General features: G+C 44.8%; 1 protein-coding gene across 1 annotated transcript; it reads left to right on the top strand.

Annotated features, from left to right (window-relative positions):
* The first annotated feature begins 891 nt into the window (after positions 1–891).
* LOC118771848 (sodium-dependent neutral amino acid transporter B(0)AT2-like) lies at positions 892–26385 on the top strand. The gene is made up of 12 exons (XM_036519961.1): positions 892–930; positions 3643–4067; positions 8469–8626; positions 9797–9923; positions 10467–10648; positions 18723–18833; positions 20588–20829; positions 21433–21622; positions 22498–22690; positions 23947–24106; positions 24789–24951; positions 25615–26385. The coding sequence occupies exons 2-12, from the start codon at positions 3776–3778 to the stop codon at positions 25993–25995; spliced, it is 2199 nt and encodes a 732-aa protein (XP_036375854.1). The 5' UTR covers positions 892–930; positions 3643–3775; the 3' UTR covers positions 25996–26385.
* Positions 26386–27984: the final 1599 nt, after the last annotated feature.

The following is a 27984-nucleotide window of genomic DNA, read 5'->3' as shown; positions in this document are numbered from 1 at the left end:
AACTCTCTGAGACAATTACCAGTTTTAACTGTAAATAAAATTAAAAACTAAATGTGTTAAGTAATTGTTTTACAGAGTACACATCCGCCACTTTCAGGGTTTAGAATCTGATGTTTTCGCTCTCCTGTGAGTTACCTTGTTTCTTGCATGAGGTGTGAAGCAAAATATCCTATATGCTTGCTATTTCATTTTTACACCTCTCATTTCTACATCTGTTTTAATTTCTGTCCTTTTGCTGTTCGTTTAAATATTACAATCCTTAATACTTTGGAGCTCTTCGAATTAGGTTTAGAGGAGTGAAGATTGTGACATTTTCTTATCTGATTAATTAGAAAATTCTCAACTAATTATATACATTATTGAAAACGGTAGACCAAACTAAATGTCCTATAAAATTAGCAGGCTACGTAGTCATCTACAGGTACACATACATGCACTAAAAATGTTGGACTTTGAGACAGTAGCAGCATTACAGTCAAATCGCCCACTTGTCGTTACTTACCTTACAATCACCATAGCATAGCCGTAGTGGAATAGACCAAACCGCATAGGGGTGTTACGAGCACAGCAAACCCACAAAGAATGATAAAAGGGATGCTATTTTGACACGAGTTTGTATTTCTTGTGGTGATATTTAGTGTAAAACCTAAAACAGTCAGCGTATTAAGAAAAATCGTTTTGAATTAATTGTGGGTGTACAATCCTGACGACTTGTCACCCCTGCCATGCGGCAAAATGTCCTCTCTGTTGCCAAACCCAATACATTGCTGCTTCGCATAGCACCGGCGAAACTGATTCAGTGCCTCAAATGATGGTATCAGACGTGTACATGTGCTTTTGCCGCATTTTGATACCTTAAAATACTTCATTTTGGAAGAGGAACACGTTTATTGACCAAGACTGCAAGCTTCAACCATATACTGTCTGCTGGTATGTAATACTTGTATGGATATATATTTTTTCCACGAATTTGGTGACGCTACAGTAAGGATGTAGAGGGTATGATGAAACACCGCACATGCATGTACGGAAGACTGGGCGGGGAAATGGTTTTATATTCATTCTGTGGCCTAAATGATATACTTATTTGAATATCAAAATACATATAGATGCGTCCATTCCTTTATTTTTAATAATGTAGTCGTCCACAAATGAATGTATTTTAAATTAATTCAAAGGCAATGCGTACAAATGTATATTGGAACAAAAAAAAAATCTGTGACTGTGTTGTACAGCGGCTTTTAATAACCACGCATTACAGTCGCGGTCTTTGTCACTTATAGACAGTGGCCTGCAATTATGTGAATTGGTCCCCTTGTCTGTAATGGCGTTTTGTGTGGTGTATTAGCATTTCTTCTGCCGAAATTTGCATTCATTGCCGTAATATGTTCAACTTTGCAGGAGGCAGCAGCCATGCGACAGGCGCATCTTAAACGAGGCTTAATCTTGCAGGCATAAAAGACAAATCTAATAATCACTTAAGCCGCGTAGGTGAAAGAGGGTCGGTCGGTTGTATTATGCTTTATCGCAACATTAATCTTGTCTTTTTAAGGGGGGTGAAAAAGACAGTGTACTTGTTTGATGTCTTTTCGTCAGTGGGTCATGTTGGTACCGTAACAATTTACGGCGGAAAATACCACTCGCGGGTTTTTTCCTCGGGTTTTTTTTTCCGAGCAATGTCAGCGCGGATGGAACCGTGTGTTTGGGTTCGTATGCAAATGAGCCTCGGAAAGGTGTAGGATCGCGCATTGCGCAGGGGTTCAATTATTAAAATAGTTGGAAGAATTTGCACGATGAACACAACTTCTCCAGGTTGATTGAATTATACTTTTAAGCGTAAGAAACGCAGTACCTTTCAGCAAGGTTAAAGTAACCAAATAAGGATCACGAGGTTAGTTACTGCTAGTTACATGTTGATACATTGTAACTTAATATATCGAGTCAATGATCGCAGTCGTTTCAGTTTGGGTAACAGGTTAATAAAATAACGTTACGTTTCGCTTAATTGCTGCGGGTGGGGAAATGTTGATTTATGTACCCTCTTAAAGCAACGCGCCAGCCATAACGCAGAATCATTGTTGACGGAACAGGTCCTCCACGTCGGATGAATAAAACATTAGATCGTGGTGCTGCATGTGACTGCTTGTAATGTATACTCTACCAGTTAAATGCACACCGGAAGCGGTTTCTTCCACAGCCGTAGAGATGCTGCTGACACTGCGATGGGCACGCTCAAAGAAGCGGAGGCGTTTTTATCTGAAATCAACCACACGGAATTGAGACCTTTGGCTTTCTAAGTGTGCCCAGTAGCCCACGGACAATAAAACGCTCGAGTGTGGGGAGGGAGTTTTCGTGAAACGAGTGGTACATCTTATACCAGCGAAGAAGCCCTTTCCTTTAATGTCGCATGTTCGTATATTCAGTGTGCGCTTATTTGATTGCGGTTAAGGGTGCTGAACGCTTAGTCATTTCACAGAACGCAAGGAAATGAGTGTTGTATGTAAAAGGTGCTTGCGGTCCCGATTTCGGTCCTCAATGAGCGCCTCATGTCCAGAAATTACTCATTGAGCTGCGCTGTGCACCCTGCGGCTTTTCGTAGTCTCCGAATGGAGACGCTAAAAAAGGTCCTGTGTCACAGATCGGGGTGGGGCTGTTGAGCTGGAGAATCCTCAGTTGGCAGTCGCTGCCAAGCTGGCACACACACACACACACACACGCACACACACGCCTGGTGCATAAAGCCATTTTTGGCGGTTTCCACCCAAGCGACAAAGGAATACGGTTCCGTTCAAAATCTAAAGCAAATAAATCCGTTGGCAAGGCTGACGGCTCATGCCACAACTAGCCACAAAGAAGCACCTGCTTTATTCCAACAGTTTACAGAAGCCTGCAGTATACCATAAAACAGCCGCAAACATATATCGTCTGTACAAATATATAATTTCCATTAGGATCTGAGAACTGATAGTAATGGAGCATTGGAAAACAGGCCTGTATCTCTTTGAAAAAGATACATGATGCAGAAACACATTTGTTGGAGAGATTAGCCAGATCCCCGTGTCCGCAGGCAGTTTTATCGGGTATTTTATCTCCCTGGGCACCAGAGGGCCTCTTGACCTTTTCTGCGCCTTTGTTTATTGTGATGTTCTGCTTGAAGGGTTTCAGGCCACGTTGATAAGAAGACCACCAGCTCCCAGTGACACTGTTGTGTATATGTGTTTATCACACTCTCTGAGACATGCTCTTTTTTGACTGCCTAGCTTCATGACAGTCAGATTATAGAGGTGCTTTTTTCCATCCCCCGCCACCAATGGGAAACATGAATTTACAGAATTATTATTATGAAAATCAGATTCAGGGTAATAATCAGTCTAGAGTAGACATCTCCACCTCCCCAATTTGCTTGTTATCAGCTGCTCCTGTTTGATTTCTAAAAGCAGCACTAATACGTGTATGTTCATGCTGGCAGTGCTGAGTTAAATGATATAACATTAGATTCGTATCTGAAATGAATGAGGGTGTCGCAAAATGTGAGGGTCTTATTCTCTCCTCTTGTTTTACAGATCTGTTGTAATAATGAGGAGATAAACGTATCGTCACATCTCTCCATTTCACACACCAAACTGACTTTTTGCTACGCAGGTGTCTGACTGCATTGCCTGCCTGCTGTAGACTGTCAACTGGGCCTGTCACAAACTTTTCCCCTCTCCCACCCCCCCCCCAAAAAAAAAAAACAGAGAGACATTTTCGCCCTTTGCTGCCGTTTAGTAATCCAATGCCCAAAAACGGCAAGGTCGTCAAGAGAGAGCTTGACGATGACGTCACGGAGTCTGTCAAAGATCTTCTTTCCAACGAGGACACCTGCGACGACTCGTTCAAGAAGAGCTCGCTGATCGTCAACGATGTCCGCGAGGACAAGGACCGGGACATCGAGGAGGGATCGGACTCTGAGGAGGAGCGGCCGGCGTGGAACAGCAAGCTCCAGTACATCCTGGCCCAGGTCGGCTTCTCTGTGGGCCTAGGCAACGTGTGGAGGTTCCCCTATCTCTGTCAGAAAAATGGCGGGGGTAAGTCTTCCTCTCCCAAACAGTCCTTGCCCCCCCTGTCCTGCTTATCCTTACCCCTGAGTCCCGTGTCAGCCCCTATTACATGGTGCTTCCCTGAAGCGGAGCACCCTTTTCAATGAACTAGAGCTAGTCCAACTCCCTGCTCCATTATGGGAGAGGCCGAGCCTGGATTTGGAAAAAAAAAATCAATGTGAAATGGTAGTTAATGCTAAAACTCTTCATTGTGGGGGCTACAGAAGGAATTTAGAGGCTCCCCCCCCCCCCCCCCCCCCGCAGATTAAAATTCTTGTGGTTGTTCAGTCAGGTGCATTCTGGGAAGGCATGCGTGCGCTTTGAGAAGTCAGCGGGACACAAACTATGTGTTTATTTAGCGGCAAATGGGAGATAGCTTGTATTGACGGAAAAACGCGCACCCCGAAGACTCGGAGTGGCTGTTTGACTCCGTTTCCCACAGGTTCGCGAGAGTCGCGGCTTTCCCATGGAGGAGTTGTCTGTTCCTCCGCTAACCCCGCCATTCAGTCTTCCATAATTTTGACTCGAACGCAGCTGTTTCTCCCCTCAGAAGCGCGGTGTCGCAAGTTTAGCGGTCCCCTAACCGAGTGAGAAAAACTGTGTTCCTATTGCAAAAAAGGAAAAGCATTTGTTTGTAAGTCAAAGTTAAGGACATGTGTTGATTGAATGCATGAGGGGGAGCGTGCCCTCTGTACTGTAATTATCCTCAGAACCAGCAGTTAGGCCTAAGTGTTGTTCATTACTGAGTTAATGAAACACAGAGTCTCCCTTGTAATTTGATTGGGACGCTGAGGATTAGGCCTGTTTGAAGTTACCAGTTTCTCCGGTGGAGTCAGGATTGGCTTCTCTCAAATGAGGGCACGCTTGTCATTTTGTCACCTGCCAAACGCAGACATTTTCAAGAGAATCGGTGGAGTGTCGCACACGCTCAGAGTACGGTCTGTGTCACCTCCCCCCGTAGCACAATTTAACAACTGATCACCCTGCTCAGTTTCCTTGTTTTTCCTATGATAGAAACTGCTGTCCTATCCTGTGTGAGGTTTTCTGGGGTGAGGCTGAGAGTAGTTGTGATAATGTATTTGTTTTCTTGTTATTGTGCAGGATTTCCATTGTCTGGTAGTGTTCAGAAGGCATTGTGCAGCCTACCAGAGATGACTCATTTAATTTCTCTTTATACTGCGTATAAGAATGAAAAAAGCTGATGTAGTTCACCTAATATTCTTTCATTATAAAAGAGACTATATTTAACAAACTGGGGAGTCACACAAAAGGTAGTAGAATAATATGTGTTTTATGAGTAGGTTGGTTTTATCAGTGAAAGTGGATGTGTGTGTGTGTGCGTGTGTGTGTTCATGTGTTGTGCATGTGCATGTTTGTGCACATGTGTGCATATGCATTTCTGTGTGTGTGTGTGGTGTTTGTGTGTGTGTGTGTGTGTGCAAGTGTGTGTGTGTGCATGTGTGTGTGAGAGAGAGAGAGTGTGTGTGTGTGTGTGTGAGAGAGAGAGAGAGTGTGTGTGTGTGTGTGTGTGAAAGAGAGAGAGAGTGTGTGTGTGTGTGTGTGTGTGTGTGTGTGTGTGTGTGTGAAAGAGAGAGAGTGTGTGTGTGTGTGTGTGTGTGTGTGTGTGTGTGTGTGTGTGTGTGTGTGTGTGAAAGAGAGAGAGAGAGTGTGTGTGTGTGTGTGTGTGCGTGTGTCCTCTGAAGCCCGCGGGCTCCTGCACCTCTCTGGCCACAGCGTCACCCGCACTCACACCATGTCCCGGTCACTTTTTCCAGGTAGGTTTAAGTGACACCTGCTGCCTGTTGGGCTGTGCTGTAATCGAATTAAGGACAGCTCTCAGATGGCCTGGCTTGTGTTGTGTCTTTCCTCTGTCTGTGCAGAGCTCCAGTCACAACACGCACCTGCCACGTGCTGCCAAACAGCTCACTGCAAAGCAGCTGACTGGGTTAGGTGCACCGCACCCTTTTTTCTGTGTAATACGCTTGATGTACAGTACCAGTCATAAGTTTGGAAACACTTCTCTTTCTTTATTTTTGCCATTTCCCCAATTTTAGAATAATAGTAAAGATGTCAAAACTACGAAACAACACAAATGGAATTATGCAGTGACCAACATAGTGGTCAAAAATATCTTTTATTTTAGATTCTTCAAAATAGCTCAAAAATATTTATTAAAATTTTTTTTTAAATGCCATATGTAGGCATCAACTTCACCATTTATATGTGTCGAAGAAAAAATTCAAGCATTCAAGCGTAAGTCTTCAGTTCAAAATGTCTTTGATTGCATGTTTGCCATTATCTTATTCAGGTATGTTCAAACCTTTGACTGGCACTGTAGCATTCTTAAAAAGATGGAATCTTGTGTTGGTAGCATCCGTCAGACAATTCAAAATTGGCTAACAACTGAGAGTATAATGATGAGAAAGAAGTGTTCTTATGCCGGACTTACATTAAATATTACATGTTAAAGTCATTATTGTTGTGCATTAAACATTATAATAACATATCATTAATACAGTACTAGTGTGGTACGAACACAGCAAGTAATACAGAAGAGGAGTAGTTTTGGCTTGGATGGGACAAGAAAAACCAGCCGTGGTGAAACCGTAGAAAGGAATGTACCCGTGCAGCTGGAATGCACACTAGCCTCCCACGCTGGCACAGTGAAGAAGTACGAGACGTTATCGTCTCTTCTTCACCGCAAGGAATGAAGCCGGGCAGGTGGATGGAGTTAAGGATGCCAGGCTGATTTCCGATGCCACGGGTGACTGAGCACCGTGTTCATCGCCACAGGTGGAAACACCCTGGTTTTGTTGCGGGCGGACGAGCGTAAATCGCCCACGCCTTGTTGGGTCTGCGTTGGCCACGGAGGGGTGGGAAGGGACCTGCTGTTCCGCCGACCGTGGGAGGAGGCTCGGGAGGTCCCTGTGAGGGCCATCGTCCCACGGTGTGGGGTCCCGTGTGCCCCCCCCCCAGCTCAAAGACCACCCCCAAGCCCCCACCGTGCACAGCTACGGGGGGGGGTCACGAGCTCTTCCCAACGGTCTCCAACAAGCGCTCCCCGCCTTGAGGAACTCCCCTTTTAACGCCACCCTGTTTACACAATAGCCTCCTTTTAAGAAAGGCATTTTAAAATGAAGGAGTGCCCCTGAAAAACGGTGGGTGGTTTTCAGCTGGTAATTTCAGAGCTGTCTCCTCGTTTCCTCAGGAGCCTTTTAAAAGCAATCTCTGTTTCTCATGTGGACCCGGGCTGAGCAGTGTAATTTCAATAATGTCAGCCCTGTCCGTGTTTTTTAACAACGTCACATTACACCTAAGCTTAGCATAGCCTCAGGCACCATGGGATACTACACGTACTGTACCCAGGGTGCAGTCTGCACACGACTTGAAGTTTCCGTTTTTAGAAGTTTCCTGCCTCAGTGCTCTGTTTTGCGTGCCATGGCATAAGGATTATTAGGAATTTTGCTGCTAGCAAACTGTGCCATTCGATATTAATTCAGGCTTTTAACACCGGGACTAGTAAAAACCGAACGGGGCAGAGAAACGGAGCCAACAAAGGTCACGTTGTCAGAAAGTTGCAGTGGGGTGCCTGTGATCAGGGTAATTACAAACTTGCGCTGACACAAGCGTTTGGTTCTCCTCAGCACTTAATATAACCTAGCAACACAAAGCGTCTCGCGTGATATAATCGACAGTTAATTGCTGTTGTAGATGTTAGCGTCGGGTTTGATCTAATTAAAACACGCCAGGCGGTTAAATGAACTTTGACCCCTCCCGGGTGAACCAGTTACTGCTTGACTAAACTTGCACAAGAGCCTTTTCGAAAGAGTGTCGGCGGAAAGCTATGCCTTGTTACATCCTTGTAGGAGGCGTTTTCTGTTTTGTTTAGACGTCATCTCAAATGATTGCATGGCGGGTACTTAATATGCCTTTGCATGTTGGCGGGGGAATATCTTGCCTTTTGCAGGGGTGGGTTGATGCATTTGAGAAAACTGTAAAAAATGGTCAGTGTAAACAAGAGAGACACAAATTTTTAATTATGTTAAATGAACCGTGAGGGAGAAGGACTGGCCTTAGACTGTGTTTTCCTGGTCTGACCAAAACAAAATGGCCATTCTGACCATTTGTTGTCATATATTTTCAGTGCCCAGCATGTGAAAGCTTATGCATTCTGCCAGTGAAATATTGTTGATGTGTGAATGATCATCACACAAGAGAGAGCTCCCATTCTTAACAGTGGCAGTCACAATGATATCACTTTCGTTCTTAAAACAAGAAAGGGTTAATTGGGTTAATAACATGACAATGTGAATCTCTTTCCCTGTGTCAAGACCCTGCGTGTGACCTTGAGGCAGGTGATGTGATGTCATGTGACTTTGCTTTGGGCAGGAGCGTACCTGGTGCCCTACCTGGTCCTGCTGGTGCTGATTGGGATCCCGCTGTTCTTTCTGGAGCTGGCCGTGGGCCAGCGGATTCGGCGGGGCAGCATCGGGGTGTGGAACTACATCAGCCCTCGCCTGGGCGGCATCGGCTTCGCCAGCTGTGTGGTGAGTCAGGGGCCACATTACAGGAGTCACTGGGGTTGAGGGGCTACATTACAGGAGTCAATGTGAGTGGGGGCCACATTACAGGGGTCACTGGAGATGGGGGCCACATTACAGGGGTCACTGTGAGTCAGGGACCACATTACAGGGGTCACTGTGAGTCAGGGACCACATTACAGGAGTCGCTGTGAGTGAGGGCCACATTACAGGAGTCACTCTGAGTGAGATGCCACATTACAGGAGTCACTGTGAGTGAGAGGCCACATTACCGGAATCCCAATGAGTAAAGGGCCTCATTGCAGGAGTCACTTTATAGGAGTCACTTTGATTGAGGATATTATTGTGGAAAAAAAGATATCAAGAAGAAATTAAATTAACCACTCAGCACCGGGGACTCATCACACACTCTTGGTTAACAAACACACATAAAATTGCATTTTATTATTTGGCAGTATTTTTATCTTTCTGTGCAAGTGTCGGTGGTATATGTAATGCCTCCTTAATGGTTCTGTTCTGCTGATATGAGCAGAACTGTTTCTGGTGTAGATCTGAATCAGAGATGAAGCAGGTAGCAGCGTTCATAAATACAAAGCTAGCTAATCAAGCAGGCCAGGCCTTTCCTTTTCATGTCAAACAGATCGCCCTTTGTTCCTGCATGATTGCCTCTGTCTTGTGTCACGCAGATAGCTGTTTGCAGCCCGTTTGGTCTTTTATGCTATTTCCAGCCTCTGTTTAAGTAAATGCAATCACCCCTGATAGGTCCGTCCCTCCCTCCCCTCCCCTGCACTGTAAACAAAACACTCTGCGTCCTTTTGTGTGTAAGTCCACGGATAATTTACATATATGCAAATCCCGGTCTCGAGGAAAGATCAAGAAGCGCCGTGATTGCTAAAGGCTGAAAGAAGAAGCGTGCGTGTTTGTGTTTATGGATGAAACCGCGGCGAGCGATCCTAACAGCGTCGGGGTTTAAACCTCAGCTGGACCGCAGCTCTGTTTGAGCTGGAAGGCGGCGAGGAACAGGTGTCCCACAGACGCCGGCGGCCCGGGCGGAGTCCAGCTGGCGGGATCGTGCCCGGCGGTTCTGCCCGCGCCGGCGGCGGCTCCCGGCTGCCGCCGCCGCACCTGCGCACCGCCGCAGGGCATGCGCTGATGCGTTGCCGTCTGCTCCCGCAGGTGTGCTTCTTCGTGGCCCTCTACTACAACGTCATCATCGGCTGGAGCCTCTTCTACTTCTCCCAGTCCTTCCAGCACCCGCTGCCCTGGCACGAGTGCCCGCTGGTCAAGAACAAAACGACCACATGTAAGGCTGCTGACGGATGCTTGTCGGCGTAATGTCATTGTCACTGCTGATGTTATTGGCTTTGTCATCAGTGTATTTAGGGCTTTCTGATCTTAGCCATCAGAGGTGAACTGGGGGTGTGAATGTTTATGAATAATTAGGAGTGTTGCTCAATGAGTGCTTAATGAATTATGAGTGCCACTACAGTATGTCTTATGCAGTATTTAAGACATTAGGCATTTCCATATGAGACCCCCGAATGTAAAATGGCTAATTTTGATGAATTTCAATTTCATTTAACAACCATTGGTAATTCCAATGCTTGATTTCAATAAAATGGTTAATTTTCTTGCCCTGGAGCAGGGCTCATGACCCAGGAGTTACTGGTTCGATTCCACTATGGGGCACTGCTTAGCAAGGGACACTTAACCCAAATCACCTCAGTAAATATCCAGCTGTAAAAATAGATAACATGTAAGAACTGTAAGCTATGTAAGTTGCTCCAGAGTGTCTGCTATGTGTAACATGGTGTAATGTAACGTAATGTGCTGTGCTGTAATGCAGATGTGGAGCCAGAGTGCGAGAAGAGCTCGGCCACCACCTTCTACTGGTACAGGGAGGCCCTGGACATCTCCGACTCCATCTCCGAGAGCGGGGGCCTCAACTGGAAGATGACCGTCTGCCTGCTGGCTGCCTGGACGCTGGTCTGCCTGGCCATGATCAAAGGGATCCAGTCCTCAGGAAAGGTGAGCGGCCCCTCCGGTCAGAGCAGGACACAACCAAACCGCCCTCTTAATTTGGCTGAGTGTTACTATTGATTTGATTGAAAAGGACCCTCTCCCAGAGAGGTGTACAGTTATAGCTCACATTTTACTCATCATCCATTAATGTGTCAAGATGCTTACCACAGGCACTCTGATTAACTACCTCAAGAGTGTACTAGCTGTGCCTCACCTGTGAGAAGAACCTGCAACCCCTCAGGAGATCAGAATCCAAGCAGCTGCACCAGCCCAGAGTGTCACCTTATTGGTGGGAGCTTAGGGGAGCCCCACCCATATTTTCCGCTGAGTTTTTCAGGGCATGGTAAGACCACAGGTGAGCCTAGCAGGGGGACACTTAGCAGTGCTCACGGTCGCACTCATGTGCCTGAGCGAAAGCAGGGCCAGTTCCTTTCAGCTTTACAGGCTCACAGGGTTCACGTCGACGCAATCAGCAGACCCGTGCCAACAGGCTGCGGCACATCAGTCAGGAGTCAGAAGTTTCCCCACCAAGAGCGCTTTCTTTGAGGCTTAATGAGATGAAATTTCCCAGCTCCCCGCAGGTGCGTGAGAGAGATTATGAAAAAAGTGTGACACACACACACGCACACACACACTCACTCACTCACTCGCTAATCCTTCATTCACAGACCTGGATGTGGAAGAGAGGAGGATGGGGATTATGTCTGACTGTCTGTTTCTTGCCAAGGATGTGTGAATCGGTTTGCGAAAACGAGGTCACATCAGAGGAGGGCTGCTTGCACAGCAATACAGGAGACAGCATCGCACGGGAAAATGCACATAGCTAAAGGCATTACCATACCATGATCAGAGATAAGTCTCGCTTTTTCTGTTCCGTACATTAACACAAGAGGTTTCTCTGACCTATAATTTCTTAAAAAAAAAACCTTAAGCATTCGGATTATGAGCTTGTCCGCTTCATGTGATGTTGCACTTGACTAAGCTTAGCCAACATTAGGAAGACTACCGCTCAAATGGATTACTGCATAGGCCACTGATATCTCTGCCTACCTGGGATTCCAGTAAGCGGTTGTCATAAGCAGTTATTTTAGCTGTCTACAAATCATATCATGAGGTAAGTATTAGCCGGCCTCGATACGATCATAGTTAAGGCACTGCTATTCAGCGAAGTCCTTCAGAATTTTCAGATATCAGATGACAGCAAAATTGTTAATGAAGGATCATGAAAGAGAGGTCCGTTTAAGGTCGAGAGATTCGAGGTTACGGTCCAAAGAATTCCTGTGAATTGCTGGGTTTTGACACCTCATCATGTTTTGCTACCTTTGCAATGTAACATGGTCCAACATTATTATAAATGACAGGGATTCCGGTGGGCAGTTTGTACATCTCATAGTCGATGGTGTTGTTCATACTGCTCTCGCTGTTGTTGCTTGACTCTCTTTCCACTGCGTGATCACCCATCTTGGTTTGACATTTGGTACATCATTTGCCAGCTTATACATGACTACCACAGAGATACATCAGTACTCCTCGATCCACCTGCAGACCCCTTCACATGGCTCAGCTCTGCACACTTTAGAATTAGAATTAGAATTAAAATGATTTTATTGTCGTTGCACATATTGTTGTTGTACAACAAAATTTGCTGTGCAGCCCCTGAGATGGTACAGTAACATTTCACGCATGTACACACACACAAACACACAGGATAATAAATATAAAAAGATAATGTAATAAATATAATAAAAAGAATAAAAGAATAAAAAAAAGAATATATCAAAAGACTGGATACAGAACTGCAGCTTGCACAAACCAGATCTTGCTGGCCGTTCGGGAACTGGATGGAATTCATTCATTTAATATCAAATTGTTGCAGCAAAATGTAAACAGGTGGGGCTGTTTATCACCATTCTGTCTCACACATGCTGAAAATGCTTCCAGGCTCACTTTGAGCTTTGTGCTTATAGGGAACCGAGAACTGTTCACCGACAAATAACTATTGTTATTTCTGCTGTTAGCGGAAAATTTGTATTTTATGAAATTGTAATTGAACATGCGTCTTTGACAAAATGGAGAGTTTTTTGGGAAGTTTTCTGGAAGAAGTTCATGTATAACTGCTTTGAATGGTCAACACAACACTTTTGCTGGGTTATACCAGCTCACAGACCAGCTCATTGAGTGCATTTTAATGACCTCTCCATGTCAACCCGATATGAATTTGTCTCTGCAAGGTATCTTTTCTGCTCAGCTTCATTCCAGGCAGGCTCCTATGGTAACAGTTGTTCTGCTGTCTTTTGAACGCGTAGCAGCTGTCGTGTGGGAGAGAGGAAGAGCAGAGAATGCAGGGGGACAGAGGGATCTTTCGCTGCCGTTTTTGATCTCCCGGTGTGCGGATGTGGTTTTGGGCTTTGAAGTGCGGCCTGTTTTCCCAAGGGGTCTCACCACTGCGGTGTCACAGCTGCAGGCACCCCAGACACTGACACAGAGTCGGTGCTCCGGCTTCCTGTTCTACAAGCGTGTCCCATGCCCTCGGCCCCTAGCTGTCAGTCACACAGGCTGGCAGTGCTGGGGAGAAAAAAAAACCCAGGGCAAGAGTTTGGTTGGACATGGTCAGAATTTACACTTCACTCAGGAAGGCAGTGTACTTTGTATGCCTAGCTAAATAGTTTACCTAGGATTCACTCTCACTTTCAGCTGAAAACCTGTGTTGGAGCTGAAGTGCTTATTAAATCCAGTTGTTAAAAGATGATTGTAATATGAACTGCTAGACCAGTAGGATTAGTGTCCCTTAAGCTAGAATCTGCATGTCTGGTGCAGGAGATGTCTGCATGCTGCCACATGTTGTGTGTGTCTGTTCTGGTCCTTCTCTGGGCAGCTCGTTTGTGGCCTCCATCTCTCTGCTGGGCAGCCCCTCCTTTGGTTTAGAGTGGCATGCGCTCGTCAAATCCAGGAAACAGCTGTTTACTGCTGCCCCCAGGCAACGGGAAAGGATCTCCGCCCAGCCACGGTTGACCAATCGCTTCGCTTCGTGTCTACAGGTTGCTGCTGCAGCAATGGCCTGCCGTTGTTGCATCATCTATGAAGTGCGGCTGTATTGTGAAGTCTTGTCTAGACAATCGCCTCGCTTGTCTGTGATGTCACTAATGGGGCTTTCCCTTGCCTGGGGGGGCTTCCCCAGTCTCAGTTCGCTGAATCGAACAGCTCTCTTAATGGGGTTGATGGTGTCTGTGGGTTGGTGTTAAAATCGACAGGAATACAAGCTGCTGATTAGGGGAGCTTGGATGAGGTGTATCTGCACCAAACGTTCTTAAGAGGCTTCTCTTAAAACCTCTTATACATTTGTGCATAGATGGGAGAGTCTAATTTTTAAAATCTTTTCCACCTTTTTAATTGCTGTGTTCCGTCATTGCTTTCTTCACGAAATAACGTATTTGCTGGTACAATGTTTGATGAGTCATACCGCTTCCAGATTGTGTAACTGAAGTGACAAATTTCCGACAATTTTAAAAGCCAAGGTGTTACTTTCTACATCAGCGAAAGGCAATTCATTTTGAATGAAATCAATGGCTCGTTAAAGTGTCTTATGCCTGCGTGTTTTTGCTCTATTATAGCTGTAGGTTTCAAAATGAATAACCTAAGTTATGCACATTGCAAATAAGTACTTTTGAATGTGTCTGAAACAATTGTGTCCAAGTAAATATGTACAAAATATGCAACGTAACTGAATTTATTTGAGCTTTTAAACAAGCCCAAGAGTACTTTATATCTAATCAACAAACTTAATGTTGTCACTGGTATTTTAAATTTATCCAATGACTCCAGGGAAGCCTTCAGTGCTGGGGACTTTGTTGCTAGAAATGAAAGCAGCATGAACTGTCCATTCAACATTTTAGTAGATTTGTGATTTGAAAAATTTCCTCCTCAGGGCAGAGTAGTTGTTTTTTGTTGTTATTTTTTCGTGTCAGTTTCTGCATTCCTCATTCAGCAGAATGAACAGCCAGCAGCCCTGTTTGTGCGGGTCTAGTAATTGTGACTGGGGTGGTGTGAGTCAGCTGACACCCGATAAGGAAGAACACCCCTCGGGCTTACACCGAGACTATAGTGAGCCTACTGTGAGCCCACACTGAGCTTACTCAGAGCTTACAGAGAGCCTACACCAAGGCTTCATTGTGCATATACCCTGCCTGCATTGAGCTGAGGTATTGAGCTGACATAGTGTTCAGCCTGCTCTGACCCTGCACACTTAGATTTCATTGAGTTTGCACTGAGCCCACACACAGCCTGCTTTGATCCTTTTCCGAGGCTATGTCCAGCTTGCCTTGCACCTATATCACCTCTCATGGGCCCATTCTGTCTCTGTTGGCAGACAGAGAGCGCTCTGGCTCCTCACAGAAGGTACACATGTCTGTTGTTCATCGGGAACACGGAGATGTTTATCCAGAGAAGGGCACTTTATCGATTTACACTCGGAACAGTGGGTGAGGTGATTTCCTGTCCAGATATCTGAGGTAAACAGTCACCTCAGCTAAATGCTCAAATGAGGGGCTGGAATGGAGGTTACCTCATGAACTAGAGCTGCTGTGGGGTGCAGTACTTTGTGATGGATAGCTGTCAGATTCTCAGCATATAGTTCAGTTTTACTAATATTGTGATGCATATGTCTCTCTCCTTCACAGACAGCTTTTTGCATTCTGCCAAGAAGTAGTGAACAGTTGTTAGAAGCATGTGTTTATTTTACAACTGCTCTCTGGCACATACTCTTTTTAGTATTCAACACCAAAGTGAGGCTTCACACCATACCAGTTTTATTGTACAGCAAATATCATTTCAGAAGCTTCAAATGAAATCAGTAAGAAGAACTGAGTAATGTTCTGTCAGCTTCTTCAGCCATGTCTGGTTTATGTCAGTGCAAAGATAAATGATTATATCTCTTGGCAACCCTGTATATGTTACTCAATCTGAATCTATCAGCACCTCATTGGCTTTATATTTTACAAAATAGCTTGTTGTTGTGCCGGGTAGTAGAAAATCCTTGGCTGTTGATGAATGAGTGTTGTGATTGCCAACAGATGTTATGGATCACAAGGAGCCTGGTGTGAGAACGTATTCTTACACAGAGCGCTTAAATCTGCCACATTTACCGGGCACGGCATCTTTTCTGAAAGGCAGTATCCCTGAAAGCTGGGAAGGTGACCTTGGCAGCTGGGGCTCTGATAACACACAGTCGGATTGACGTACGGCTACGTCAAACTTCTGATTTGATTAGTTCGAAAGCGCACGTGTTTGGCCTCCTGGAGCCTGGTCAGGATAGCCTGGGGGCATCCGAGTGTGGACCTCGAGTCCCATAGACACTACACAGAACAACCTCGTGTCTTTATAAATAAAGCCCTTCCACAAATGCTATTTCCACTGGGCCACGAACACAGGACAAAGACAGGTGACCTCGCGAATTTGGGCAGGCTGACTCCTTTATTGTCAGTTTGCTTTTGTGTTTTATGAATAGAAGCAGAGTCCAAATGCAAACCTATTTATGGAATTGCTTTCTGCCGCATGTGTTGAATTGGAACAAAATAAACTAGGACTCTTAGCGGCTAGATTGTAAAGAAGCTATTCCTGGGTTGTGACATTTTGAAAGTCAGTGTGCAGTTTTACGTGGAGTGGGCTGATATGGGGACCTAGATACAATGTGTTAGTAGTCTTTCCAAGAGCTGCGCCACCCTTTTCTTCTGTAATGCTTATGAAGACCTGCCCTTCTGTCTGTAACAGAACATGGCAGTCTAGTGCTGGACCCTCAAGCATTACGAAGTCTTCGCCCTGTTAGTCATCGCCACGTGACCGGAGAAGGCGTGTCGACACCGCTTGCAAAACGTAGCCAGACACCGCTGTGTAATCCTCAAACCAGGAGGGGCTGTGTTTAAGACCCAGAGGCGCGTTCCACGCGTGTGGGCCGGGGGGGGGAGGGCCGCCGGTGACTAACACCCCAAATGCGCCCGTGCCAAAAAGAGCCCCTCCCACCGTGGGACGGGTCCGTCTCCAGATGTGTGGGACAATTAAACCAGAAGCAGAGCTTTTAGATGAGACCCCATGCTGTTGTGTGGAGTGTAATGTGCATTCTCGTGTAATTACACCCGAGGAGTCCTTAACTGTGGGGTAGGCATGGTGCATGGCGAGTCCCTCATTCAGGAAACGAGCACTTTCTGGGCAGAGACATTCCCTGGCTTTAACACTTCTAGCCTCAACATTCATTTGAAATCTGTGGTGAAGTTTTTGTGGTGAAGAATTTACATTATTTTACATTACATTTTTGTCATTTAGCAGACACTTTTATCCAGAGCATCTTACATACATGTCGGCTACAGTTTTATTCCTGCAGCTGCATATTTACTGAGGCAGTTGTGGGTTAAGTACCTTGCCCAAGGGTACAGCGGCAGGGAATCGAACCAGCAACCTTATGAGCCCTGCTCCTTACCATACCACACTGCTCCCCTGTAATATGTATTATTTTGACTATATAACCGGTCCCCCTCTAAAAATTCAGCTCCTTAATATTTGAAAGCACTAATTCATCTGGAGCCCTTGCCATAGGTTGCTGTCGACTAGATTTTTATATCTCTGTGTCTGTCATCATTAATATCACATTATTCATAAATGAGTGAGTGAGCTGCATTCGACGGTAGGCATTTGCCTTGCTTGTTTGATTTGAATGCACCGCTGTCAGAGTCAAAATTAAATTCTCCTTAATGTGTGTTTTGTGTCGTTATTTATTTATATATTGTCGTTAGTCAAATTGTGGGTAGTGCCTCTTCCAAAATGTTCATTTGCGAGCACTAACGAGCGTTGCCGTGGCAACCGCAAAAGTAAAAAGCCCTCTTGCGCTTTTGCGCCTCATTAAATTTCATCATTCGGGGCTCTTTATGCGGAGGTCGCAAAAAATTTGGAGCATGGTGGCCAGTTGAAAGTTGAGGTGTTGAGGTGCTGAGCTTGAAACCAGTACGCTACATGTTCACACCAGCAGGGTGTGGCACTGCTGCTGTGGTCTAGACTAGAATAAGGTGCCGGTTCCAAGCGGCCTCATTACCAGGAGAGGTGTGAAATCTTGTGTGACGGCCATCCAGGCTGAGGGCACAGCCCCAAACACACAGCACATCATTACTGAGTCCCTGAAATCTTTGTCATCTGTGATTGTGTTGTGCTTATTTCTAGGCTAAATCTTTGAAATCTTGCTTTCTGTGAACGTGTTGTGTTTTTTTCTGGGCTAAGTCTCTGAAGTATTTCTCATCTGTGATTGTGTTGTGCTTATTTCTAGGCTAAATCTTTGAAATCTTGCTTTCTGTAAATGTGTTGTGTTTATTTCTGGGCTAAGTCTCTGAAGTATTTCTCATCTGTGATTGTGAGGTGCTTATTTCTGATTTAAGTCTTTAAATCTTTCTAGTCTTTGATTGTGTTATGCTTATTTCTTGGATAAGTTTTTGAATTATTTTTTGTTGCTGGATGTGTTTTGCTTACTTCTGGGATAAATCTCTGAAATCTTTCTCATCTGTGATTGTGTTGTGCTTACTATTGAGCCAAGTCTCTGAAATTTTGTTTGTCAGTGATTGTGTTGTGCTTATATCCGAGCTAAGTCTCTGAAATCTTTCTTGTTGGTGATTGTGCTGTGCTTATTTCTGAGCTAAGTCTGAAATTTTTCTTGTTCCTGATTGTGTTTGTGCTTATTTTTGTGGTAAATCAGAAATCTTTCTTGATTCTGATTGTGTTATGCGTTTTTCTGAACCAAGTCTCTGAAATATCTCGTCTCGTCTGATTGTGTTGTAGTTTTTTGGACTAAGTCTGTAATTTTTCTCCTTGGTTATTGTGTTGTGCTTTTTTTGTGCATTGTCTGAAATCTTTCTCTTTGGTTATTGTATTGTGCTTATTTTTGCACTTAGTCTGAAATCTTTCTCATTGGTTACCATGCAGTTCATATTTTTTTCCACTTAGTCTGAAATAATTTCTCATTGGTTATTGTGTTGTGCTTATTTTTGCGCTTAGTCCGAGCTTTCTCATTGGTTACTATGCTTTGCTTATTTTTGGCTCCGTGCAGGTGATGTACTTCAGCTCCCTGTTCCCCTACGTGGTTCTCATCTGTTTCCTGGTGAGGGCCCTGCTCCTGACCGGATCCGTTGACGGCATCCGTCACATGTTCACCCCCAAGGTAAGCAGCGGCCGGCGTCACTCCTTTCACGTCACAGGGGACATGACCAAACACCACGCAAGGGCTAACCTAGTACAGCTACACAGAAACCGTAGTAAAGGTCTACTTAGCCTGAAGTCTGGCCTGATTTTATTCTGTCTGCAATGAATGTGCTTGTGCTTTCACTCTGAGCCACACATTTAAGCAAAACGATTAACTGAAAATTAACGAAATATTCTTATGAAAGAACTGGAAAAAAGAAAACTGCAGTGTTCATTTGCCTTAATTCTATGCAACACATTTGAACAAAAAAGGAAAAATGTTGTAAAAGAACTGGAAAAAGATACATTTATAAAACAGGCTTAAGTGCAGTGAAGACTTTTTTGTTGTGGTAGTTGCAGTCGCACCCACATTTGCAATACCTGAGTTATAGGCAGACATTTGGATGTTCGTCCATTGAATTTGACTGCTTTGCGTCACTTCCCATTTTCTTGGCAGTTCTTGTGTTCATGGGACGACGTGGTGGCTGAGCATTTAGGAAAGCTGACTTGCAACCAGAAGTTTGTCTGTTCATATCCTGAACACAGTGAAATCCTGGGTTGTACCCTCAAACGAAGCTCTCGACCTGAGCATCTTCAGAGAAACGAGCAGCCGCGTGATTGGCTAACGGGTAAAGAGGAAGCCGCGCGAGCTGAGCAATCGTGTGACGCACCAAAGGGCCTCTCTGGGAGCGCAGGGATCCCCAGGTGTGCAGGTAGCCGGCAGCGCGAGGCGGCTCTCCGCTCTCAGAGGGGAAAGGCCACCGTTCAACCCCCCCTGCTTTCCCCTCCCCCCCCCCCTGCTGCCAGTTCCAGCAACAAATTAATTACCCCGGCGTGCTCTGCGGATTCCGCGAGAAGGATTGCCCGTTATATAAGGCATATTACAGATTCACAGAAGGGAGTGGAATACGCAGCTGGTGTGTTTCTAAATGACGAAAGCGGGTATAGACATCAAAGCCATTGCGTGCAGTTTGTGCGCGTCCGCAGGGGGGGCTGTGGCTAATTAACTTTTTCCTTTTTAAAAAAGGAAGCGAAAAAGCTTGTCGCGTTTAGGAGAAGTGGCAACGAGCGCGGGCGTGGTAAGATAAACGGAGGCTCCAGCGACACTTTCGGTGACCTGTAGGGCCATATAAATGTCACAGGATGTCACACTGATATCGTGGCACTCTCTCTGTGGAGTCGTAGGCATGGGGCAGTAGCCAATTAGATCTCCTTGGACTTTGTAAATGTCTGCACAGACTTCCAGCAGATGAGACAAATAGGTCGGCAGCCCTAAGCAGAGGCCTGAAATTCATCAGAACCTAATGTCTTTAGATTGTATCTGTACAGCAGTTGGAATATATGTAGAATTTTCCTGTAATTACATTATTAGGTTATGTGGCACACATAGATATTTACATGTTACCTGTTTATACAGATACATATGTATAGACGTGAAAACAGCAGGGAGACTGGAAAACTGTCTTAACCTTTTTATTATTCTTTTCTGTATTTGCTTTCTGTCAGCACATACATATTACCTGAATCTCGTCTAACCTCTTCCTTACCTCTTCACCAGATGTTCATATAGATAAAAATATGAAGAGATATACACAAATGCTACGCATAAATCCTGGGGTGAAGTTTCTCCCTCTCAGCCCCATGCAGGATTCAAACCAGCAACCCCTTCTGGTTATAATTCCATATAGAGTTTTGTGCTGATCTCTCTTTTTTGCTGTGCTTTTCCGTGGGCAGCTGGAGATCATGCTGGAGGCCAAGGTGTGGCGGGAGGCGGCCACGCAGGTGTTCTTCGCCCTGGGTCTGGGCTTCGGCGGCGTCATCGCCTTCTCCAGCTACAACAAGCGCGACAACAACTGCCACTTCGACGCCGTGCTGGTCTCCTTCATCAACTTCTTCACCTCGGTGCTGGCCACGCTGGTGGTGTTTGCCGTGCTCGGCTTCAAGGCCAACATCATGAACGCCAAGTGTGTCGCGCTGTAAGTGTCCCCCCCAGAAACACAGGATGAGCACCATGTGTAACCCCTTATTGTACTTCCATCACTGTCGGTTATATTTTCAAAAATATTCTTATCTGTAGTCCTAAGCCCTAGTCTCACTTGAAAGCTTGCTATTAAATGTCTTCCGCTGTTTACCAAAGAGATACCCTTGCGTGCTGTTAACTCTGAATGTTTTCGCAACATTACCTGAACATTAATACTGATTTGTTTTGTTTGTGGGAGGACAGATGTTAGAATGACATAAATACAGCAGATTTCCAAATAATATTTAAATTCAGTGTTGTTACTTGACAATGATGTATAAATATTCAGAGCATTGTTCAGCATTTGTTGATTTAACAAAATAAAAATCAGTTTAATTCTGCTCAGTGTGGCTGGAGTTAAATTTGAACACCACCTTGTGTAGAAAACTGTAAAAAAAAAAGGTTTGACAGAACACAGAATTGGTCATTGTTCTCCCTGAAACAGCATTCAGTGTTCATTAGATTGTGTTAATTCCATACATTAAACAAATTTACACCAGTACTTGAATTGTAAAAGAAAGGAATGTTTATGCATTAATGTTTCTCTGTCACGGTCCAGAAACACCAAGAGGATTGTGGGATTCCTGGGCACTGAGATCAGCCGCGACCTTATCCCCCAGCACATCAACTTCAGTCACGTGACTCCGGAGGACTACCAGCAGATGACGGACATCATCCGCAGGGTGAAGGAGGACGACTATCCCCGCCTCGGCCTGGACCCCTGCAATATCGAGGATGAACTGAACAAGGTACCAAAGGATCTAGAACCTTCTCACCCACATTACAGCTGTCAGAAAAGATGTGTGTTATTATTTGTTTATTTGTTAGTATACATGATGTATCATTCCAACTCACATTTTGATCAAAGTAACTCACTTTACCAAACAAAAAATTACTTTTTTTTTCTTATTATAGTGTTTACTTGAATTGACTTTGTTGTGAACAAAAAAATCATTTCTGGGTGGTGATTTTTCCACTTTATTTGGTCTCTTTGTTTGCAAGAGCTGCACCTCCAGATCAATTGCAATCTCATCTTTTTTTTTTTTAAAGAAATTGAAATAAGCATTTTCCCCACACACAGGCTTTCTGTTGTTATTAAACTCCACGCATGGGTTTAACATCCATTCTCTTTGCTGGAGAATATCTATTTTTAGTGTGTTTGCCTTGGAGCACAAATCACTTTGCTCTGGCTTCAAACCGCATGAATAATTGACAATTGATGAAACTAAAGGAAGATGCGGCACTGAATATAGAAACCAGGGACAATTTGTTCATGTTTTGCACATGGGCTTATATGCAATATCGCTGCAATGCTAAATTTTTTCCAGTGTGAAGAATAGTGTTTGCACAACATTTTGTGGACAGGCAGTTTAAGGGAACATCAATATTGACCTTCGTTTCTAAAAAGGCATAGACCGTTACTGAGAATGAGAGGCGGGTGATGTTGGCAGAAACATCCATTTTTCCAAACCTTAATATGGATTAATCCAGTTTGACCTCATTGACATCAAACGTTTGGCATTACAGGGCAGTGTAGCACGTGACATTGTAGTTCCACCAGGGGGCGACAAATACACATTGTGGGTGAGTGAATGAGTGAGTGAGCCTTATTGTCCTTCTACAGGCGGTCCAGGGGACAGGCTTGGCCTTCATCGCCTTCACAGAGGCCATGACCCACTTTCCGGCCTCTCCCTTCTGGTCGGTCATGTTCTTCCTCATGCTGGTCAACCTGGGCCTGGGCAGCATGTTTGGCACCATCGAGGGAATCATCACGCCCCTCGTGGACACCTTCAAAGTGCGCAAGGAGTTCCTCACAGGTGGGCGTGCCCACGGCAAAATTCGCGCCACACACAGCCCTAGTATAAATGGGGAATCAGAATCAGAATCAGACTTTACTTGCCAAGTGTGCTTCTACACATACAAGGAATTTGACTCTGGTTCCGGTGTCTCTCGTAGTGCTTTCGTAAAACGTCAAGGTGACAACAACGAATACCAGACAACAGCAGCGATACAAAAAACAACAGCAGTACTGCAGAACACATACATGGGAAAATGAATGATGTTTATATGAAGAGCAATTGCACAATGACCATGAGTCAAAGTATACATGAGTGCAGGCTATGGATATCTGCAGCTGTTTTACAAATTATTGCAGTGTGGACACGCAGTAACACAGGAGCAGAGTAACATAAAAACTAACCTACGTAAGTCTCTCTGGATACATGACTGTAATGTAATGTAATGTAGTCCCATTGAAGTCGTTAATTTAAGACTAGCATTTGGAATGTGACCACTGCATCACATGTTCTTGTTATCATACCCAGCCACAGAGCCACTCATTAGTCATTTAGTCCTTTGAGGCAATAATTAATCTGATTTGATGTTATCAAATTTAATCCGGATGACATACCAGCTGTTAGGGTTTTAGCGGCTGACCTGTGGGATTATGACCCTCCAGCTCTGTCCGTAAGGACTCAAACTTCAGCTATGATCCGTACGGATGTGTAAACGGTGATTGCCATGTCCAGAAATACAGCAGGCCTTCCTTGTGAAAGAATTCACACCAAACCGCAGCAGGGAGCAGGGAAGGCATGTGCCGTACGGAACAGAGAGAGAACAGCTCAGGACCGTAGTGTTTGTTAGACGCGGCTGTGGCGTTCTCTGCCGTTTGGCGCCGTGCGGTTAGCCGAAATCTGGGTCACAGCTGCAGACGCGGCGGATCCCGCCATAACAGCGATTACATAACGGGCGCTGTCCTATTTTCGGTTCCCTCTGCACATTTTTGCCTTTGTTTAGACCCGTACAGTTCCGATAAATGGGGACTGTTCCGTCTCATCACCTTTTTGCTTTGGCGGAACGTTTCTGTAGGAGCCACTCGTGAGTGAATGAGTGAATAAGTGAATGAACGGGAGAGTGAGTTACCGAGTGAATGAGGAAAGCTCAATAGCAGGACTGTATTCAGGTGGTTATTGTCGAGTCTATGGTCACTTAAACACAAAAATAAACAGGCATGTCACGTATACAGTAAGTATATATCATTGATGTGCTTTTACCTTGCTACTCCTGGCCACAGTGGGGTGCTGTTGCCTGGCCTTTGGCATCGGCCTGATCTTCGTCCAGCGCTCCGGGAACTACTTCGTAGCCATGTTCGACGACTACTCTGCCACCCTGCCGCTGCTGATCGTGGTGATCCTGGAGAACATCGCGGTGGCCTGGGTCTACGGCACTGACAAGTATGTACTGGCAGTAAGCCCAGTGAAACTTGGGCTGAATCTGCTAAGCATTTACCTGTCGGTAGTAATATAGTAAAACCCTAGAATAAAGAAGGAACGATTCATTTCCACTCAGGGAAGGGTCATTGACTTATTATGTGCTTAGTATGGCCAGTTAAAACTTATATATACTAAATACCTGTGGTTCATTTTCAAATGTTCACTGACTTTTTCTGTACTTAAAATTTAATTCATTTTAAGCTCCATTTACATGTATTTGAAAAATTCTGAGTGCAAATATTGTATTATTATTTATTGTAAATAGTCATTTTTCAACGAAAATCTCTACATGACCTTGAGGTGTTGTGTGATGGGTGGCTCATCTGATGTCATCGTATTTATGTGACGTCCGCTTAAATTGGAGCTAAGATGTACCTCAGGGCTCTGAGGTTAAGGTCATTGGAATGTTTTTGCACAGGCATGCAACGGAAGACTAAATGTTTTTCAGGAAATTCGGATGGCTCATCAAATTTTAACGTTCATCCGCGTCATGGAAGTGAGATAAGAGGCGGTTGCCGAGCGACGGCCCGAACGCGTGCGCGATTCTGTGACCGGCGCTATGCCGTCACAACATTTCCCTCATGCGCTGGCAGTTCTGAGAGCAAGCCATCCCATAATGAAGCCTTGTCTTCCCTCTCGACAGGTTCTTCGAGGATCTGAAAGACATGCTGGGGTTCTCGCCTTTCCGGTTCTACTACTACATGTGGAAGTACATCACGCCCCTGGTGCTGCTGGTCCTACTGGCGGCCAGCGCCATTCAGCTGGGAATGACGCCCCCTAGCTACAGCGCCTGGATACAGGACCTGGTATGTGACGATAAGGGCTGCGTTTTTTGGAAACGTCAAATGTTTGTTCTATCACAACAGCATGGCTTTACAGATATCCCCCCTCAGCCTGAAAAGCTTTCCAAAAAGTCAAGTATTAGAACTGGCTGGTGGTTTTGTGAGTAGATAAAAGCCAGGGACTGTGTATGAATGGATGTGCCAAGCATCCACAAGCCTGCATTGTGAGGGCCTCTGACTTGATGTGCCCTTGGCATGTTCAGTCACCCTCCCTCTCAAGCAGTCTTTTACGTTTTATTATTTTACATTACATAACATTATTGTCATTTAGCAGACATGCTTATCCAGAGTGACTGAGGTTACAATTTTACACGTATCCAATTTATACAGCTGGATATTTAGTGAGGCAATTCTGGGTTAAGTACCTTGCCCAAGGGTACAGCAGCAGTGCCCCAGCAGGGAATTGAACCAGCAGCCTTTCAATTATGAACTCTGCTCCTTACCACTATGCTACATTTCCTCCACCGTGTATCTGCAAATGAATTAAAATCCCTAAAGGGTAGGAGTGTTACATGATACACCTATTGAACTACCAATCGGTGCTCAGAGAGCTGTCTTAGCTGATGTTGATTGGCTGTTTGAGGAGCGTAAAAGCCCCTAACTCTCTCTGTCCCCTTTGTATTGCAGGCTCAGGAGAAATCTCTGAGCTACCCCGGCTGGGGCCTGGCCATGTGCATCTCCCTTGTCGTCATGGCAATCCTCCCTGTACCCGTGGTCTTCGCGCTGCGCTTCCTCAACCTCCTGGACGAGGGCGCCGGCGGGCTCTCGGCAGTCTCCTACCGGAAAGGCCGCATCATCAAGGAGGTGGTGAGCCCGGACGACGCTGACGACGACGACGCCAGCCTGATCCGGGGCAAGTCACCCAGCGAGGCGCCCTCCCCGATGCCCGGCGGCAGCATCTACCGCAAGCAGAGCGGCGCCGGCGACGGCGACACCGCCCCCAACGGCCGCTACGGCATCGGCTACCTGATGGCCGACGCGCCCGACACGCCCGAGTCGGACTTGTAGCCCCACAGGCTAACCGCGCGACCGCGAGCTGCCCGCTCAATCAAACAGAAACCATCTGCATATGTCACCCTGTACATCTTGTAGATAACTTAGCTCCTGTGATGCGTGCACGCTACCTTCCTTCATATTCCTTAAAAGACAAAAAAAATCCGCAGAACGGCTGTATATACTTAGCGCTCCAGGCACAATCCAGGCTAATACCCGCCCCTACGGAAAGCCGGAGGGGACGGTTAGGGAGAACCAGGTAGATAACTGCAAGTTGCACAGCGCCAAATTAAAAAGCGAGACAAAGTCTCGGGGGTTCAACATTTCTCCGCTGTAGTTACGTTATGGTGCAACTACAAAAAATGTATGGCATTTCAACTTAAAAGATTGTTCCCAAACAATGTGCCTAATAACCTGATATTTTATTTATAGAATACTCTGTGGACTTCATATATTTATATGGTATTCTGTAAATATATAATATATATTTGTCTGCACAGTTTGGAATTCAGAATGTTTGCTGACAGTCAGAGCATCTTCATGGCTTACCTTTTTGTTTATTGATGTGCTGTCATTGTAAAAAAAAAAAGTCTTAACACTTCCAACTGTTGTAAATATTTCTTTTTTTCCATGGAATTGCTTAAAAGCGCAATGTCTTTTTTTCAAGTGAGATTAAAGATCAGACATGATCGAAAACAGCGTTTTGTTGTGTCTATTCAGTTTATTTCCCAGGAGTTTCAGAGTGAATTCAGACTCTGTTGTTTCAAGAATGCAAACGGTATCTAATCAAATAGAGTGTCACACGTGGCTCATTTCTGCATCCTTTTGAAAACTACCTATGCGTGTTTCTGTGTACTGTCAAAATGTCATTGATATCTCCACTTCATGGGCACAGGAATGAGAATATTAACAGGTTTTTCTCTACTAAAGATTTCCAGTCACACAACTAGTCACATTGGCTAGCTTGTGTTGTTTTACATTACGTTACATTACATTCATTTAGACATTCTTATCCATAGTGACTTTGAGTACAAAAGAACAGAAGTGTATCCATTCAAGATGGATGAGCAACAGTGTCAGAACAGACTAGTAACACTCACAGACCAGTGAGCGTGAGCATAACACTATTGAAGCCCTTCCATAAATTAACTTATGCAACCTGATGAGAGAGGGGAAGCCAAGTACGCTACCATATCACAGCCGCTATATCACAGAATCCAAAACACATTGTGATACTTGAGTTCTAACATAACACAAGACACCATGTGACATTGCTGAGAGAAGGTAAAAAAATGATCTGTATAAATGTTAAATCTCAGAACTACTCCACATGCAAAGCTTTAATGTTAACAGGTGTTAGAGCTGCAGGAGAAGAAAAAACGGTATGAGGCTTAAGCCTGATGTCATTTACAGCAAATTTCAGTAATAATTTTTAACAATGAGGTACTCTAGCATGAACATCCTCTCCATAACACACAAACACAGGGCCATATCCTGAATTTCACTGCTGCCTCATTGCTGACCATTTTTAAGATATTTTGTGATGTCCTATTACAATATAGTTTGCAACAAGAAAATTCTGTTTAGCAGATAGCAGTGAGTGGGGGAATTCAATTATTACAGCAAAAATAGCGCTATTTTACACTATTTTGACAGTGACAAAGTGGGGTAAAATAACTTCTAAAAAATATATATCTGAAAAAACGTGCCTTAATGCCACGATAAAGCCTCCAAGTGACCGATGATTCACTTTTGTTGAGATTACTGATGAAGCCTCTTTAGGTCAGTAAGTTAATCTCTTTCAGAAACTTTTTGGAAGCCACTAGCGTACATTTCGTTCCTGGCTGTTAACTGGAATTAGGATGATCATTCACCTGTTGGTTCTGAAACAGTCCCAACAGGAAACATCCTCCTCTTATTTCCATTCATTTTGTCCAGAATCACAGTCACCTGAGTGTGGGGGTCGATCGTCCCTCTTGGACTGAAGGTTATGTTCACATTTTC

The sequence above is a fragment of the Megalops cyprinoides genome, chromosome 25 (genome assembly GCF_013368585.1).
Source record: "Megalops cyprinoides isolate fMegCyp1 chromosome 25, fMegCyp1.pri, whole genome shotgun sequence".
In the NCBI taxonomy this organism is placed as follows: Eukaryota; Metazoa; Chordata; class Actinopteri; order Elopiformes; family Megalopidae; genus Megalops; species Megalops cyprinoides.
This window is presented reverse-complemented; position numbering and strand designations above follow the sequence as displayed.

Excerpts from the sequence above, each read along its gene's own strand:
- LOC118771848 (XM_036519961.1), top strand. The coding sequence starts at position 3,776 with ATGCCCAAAAACGGCAAGGTCGTCAAGAGAGAGCTTGACGATGACGTC. Across the intron at positions 4,068-8,468 it reads CTGTCAGAAAAATGGCGGGG|GAGCGTACCTGGTGCCCTAC; the intron begins GTAAGTCTTCCT and ends TGCTTTGGGCAG. Across the intron at positions 9,924-10,466 it reads CAAGAACAAAACGACCACAT|ATGTGGAGCCAGAGTGCGAG; the intron begins GTAAGGCTGCTG and ends GCTGTAATGCAG.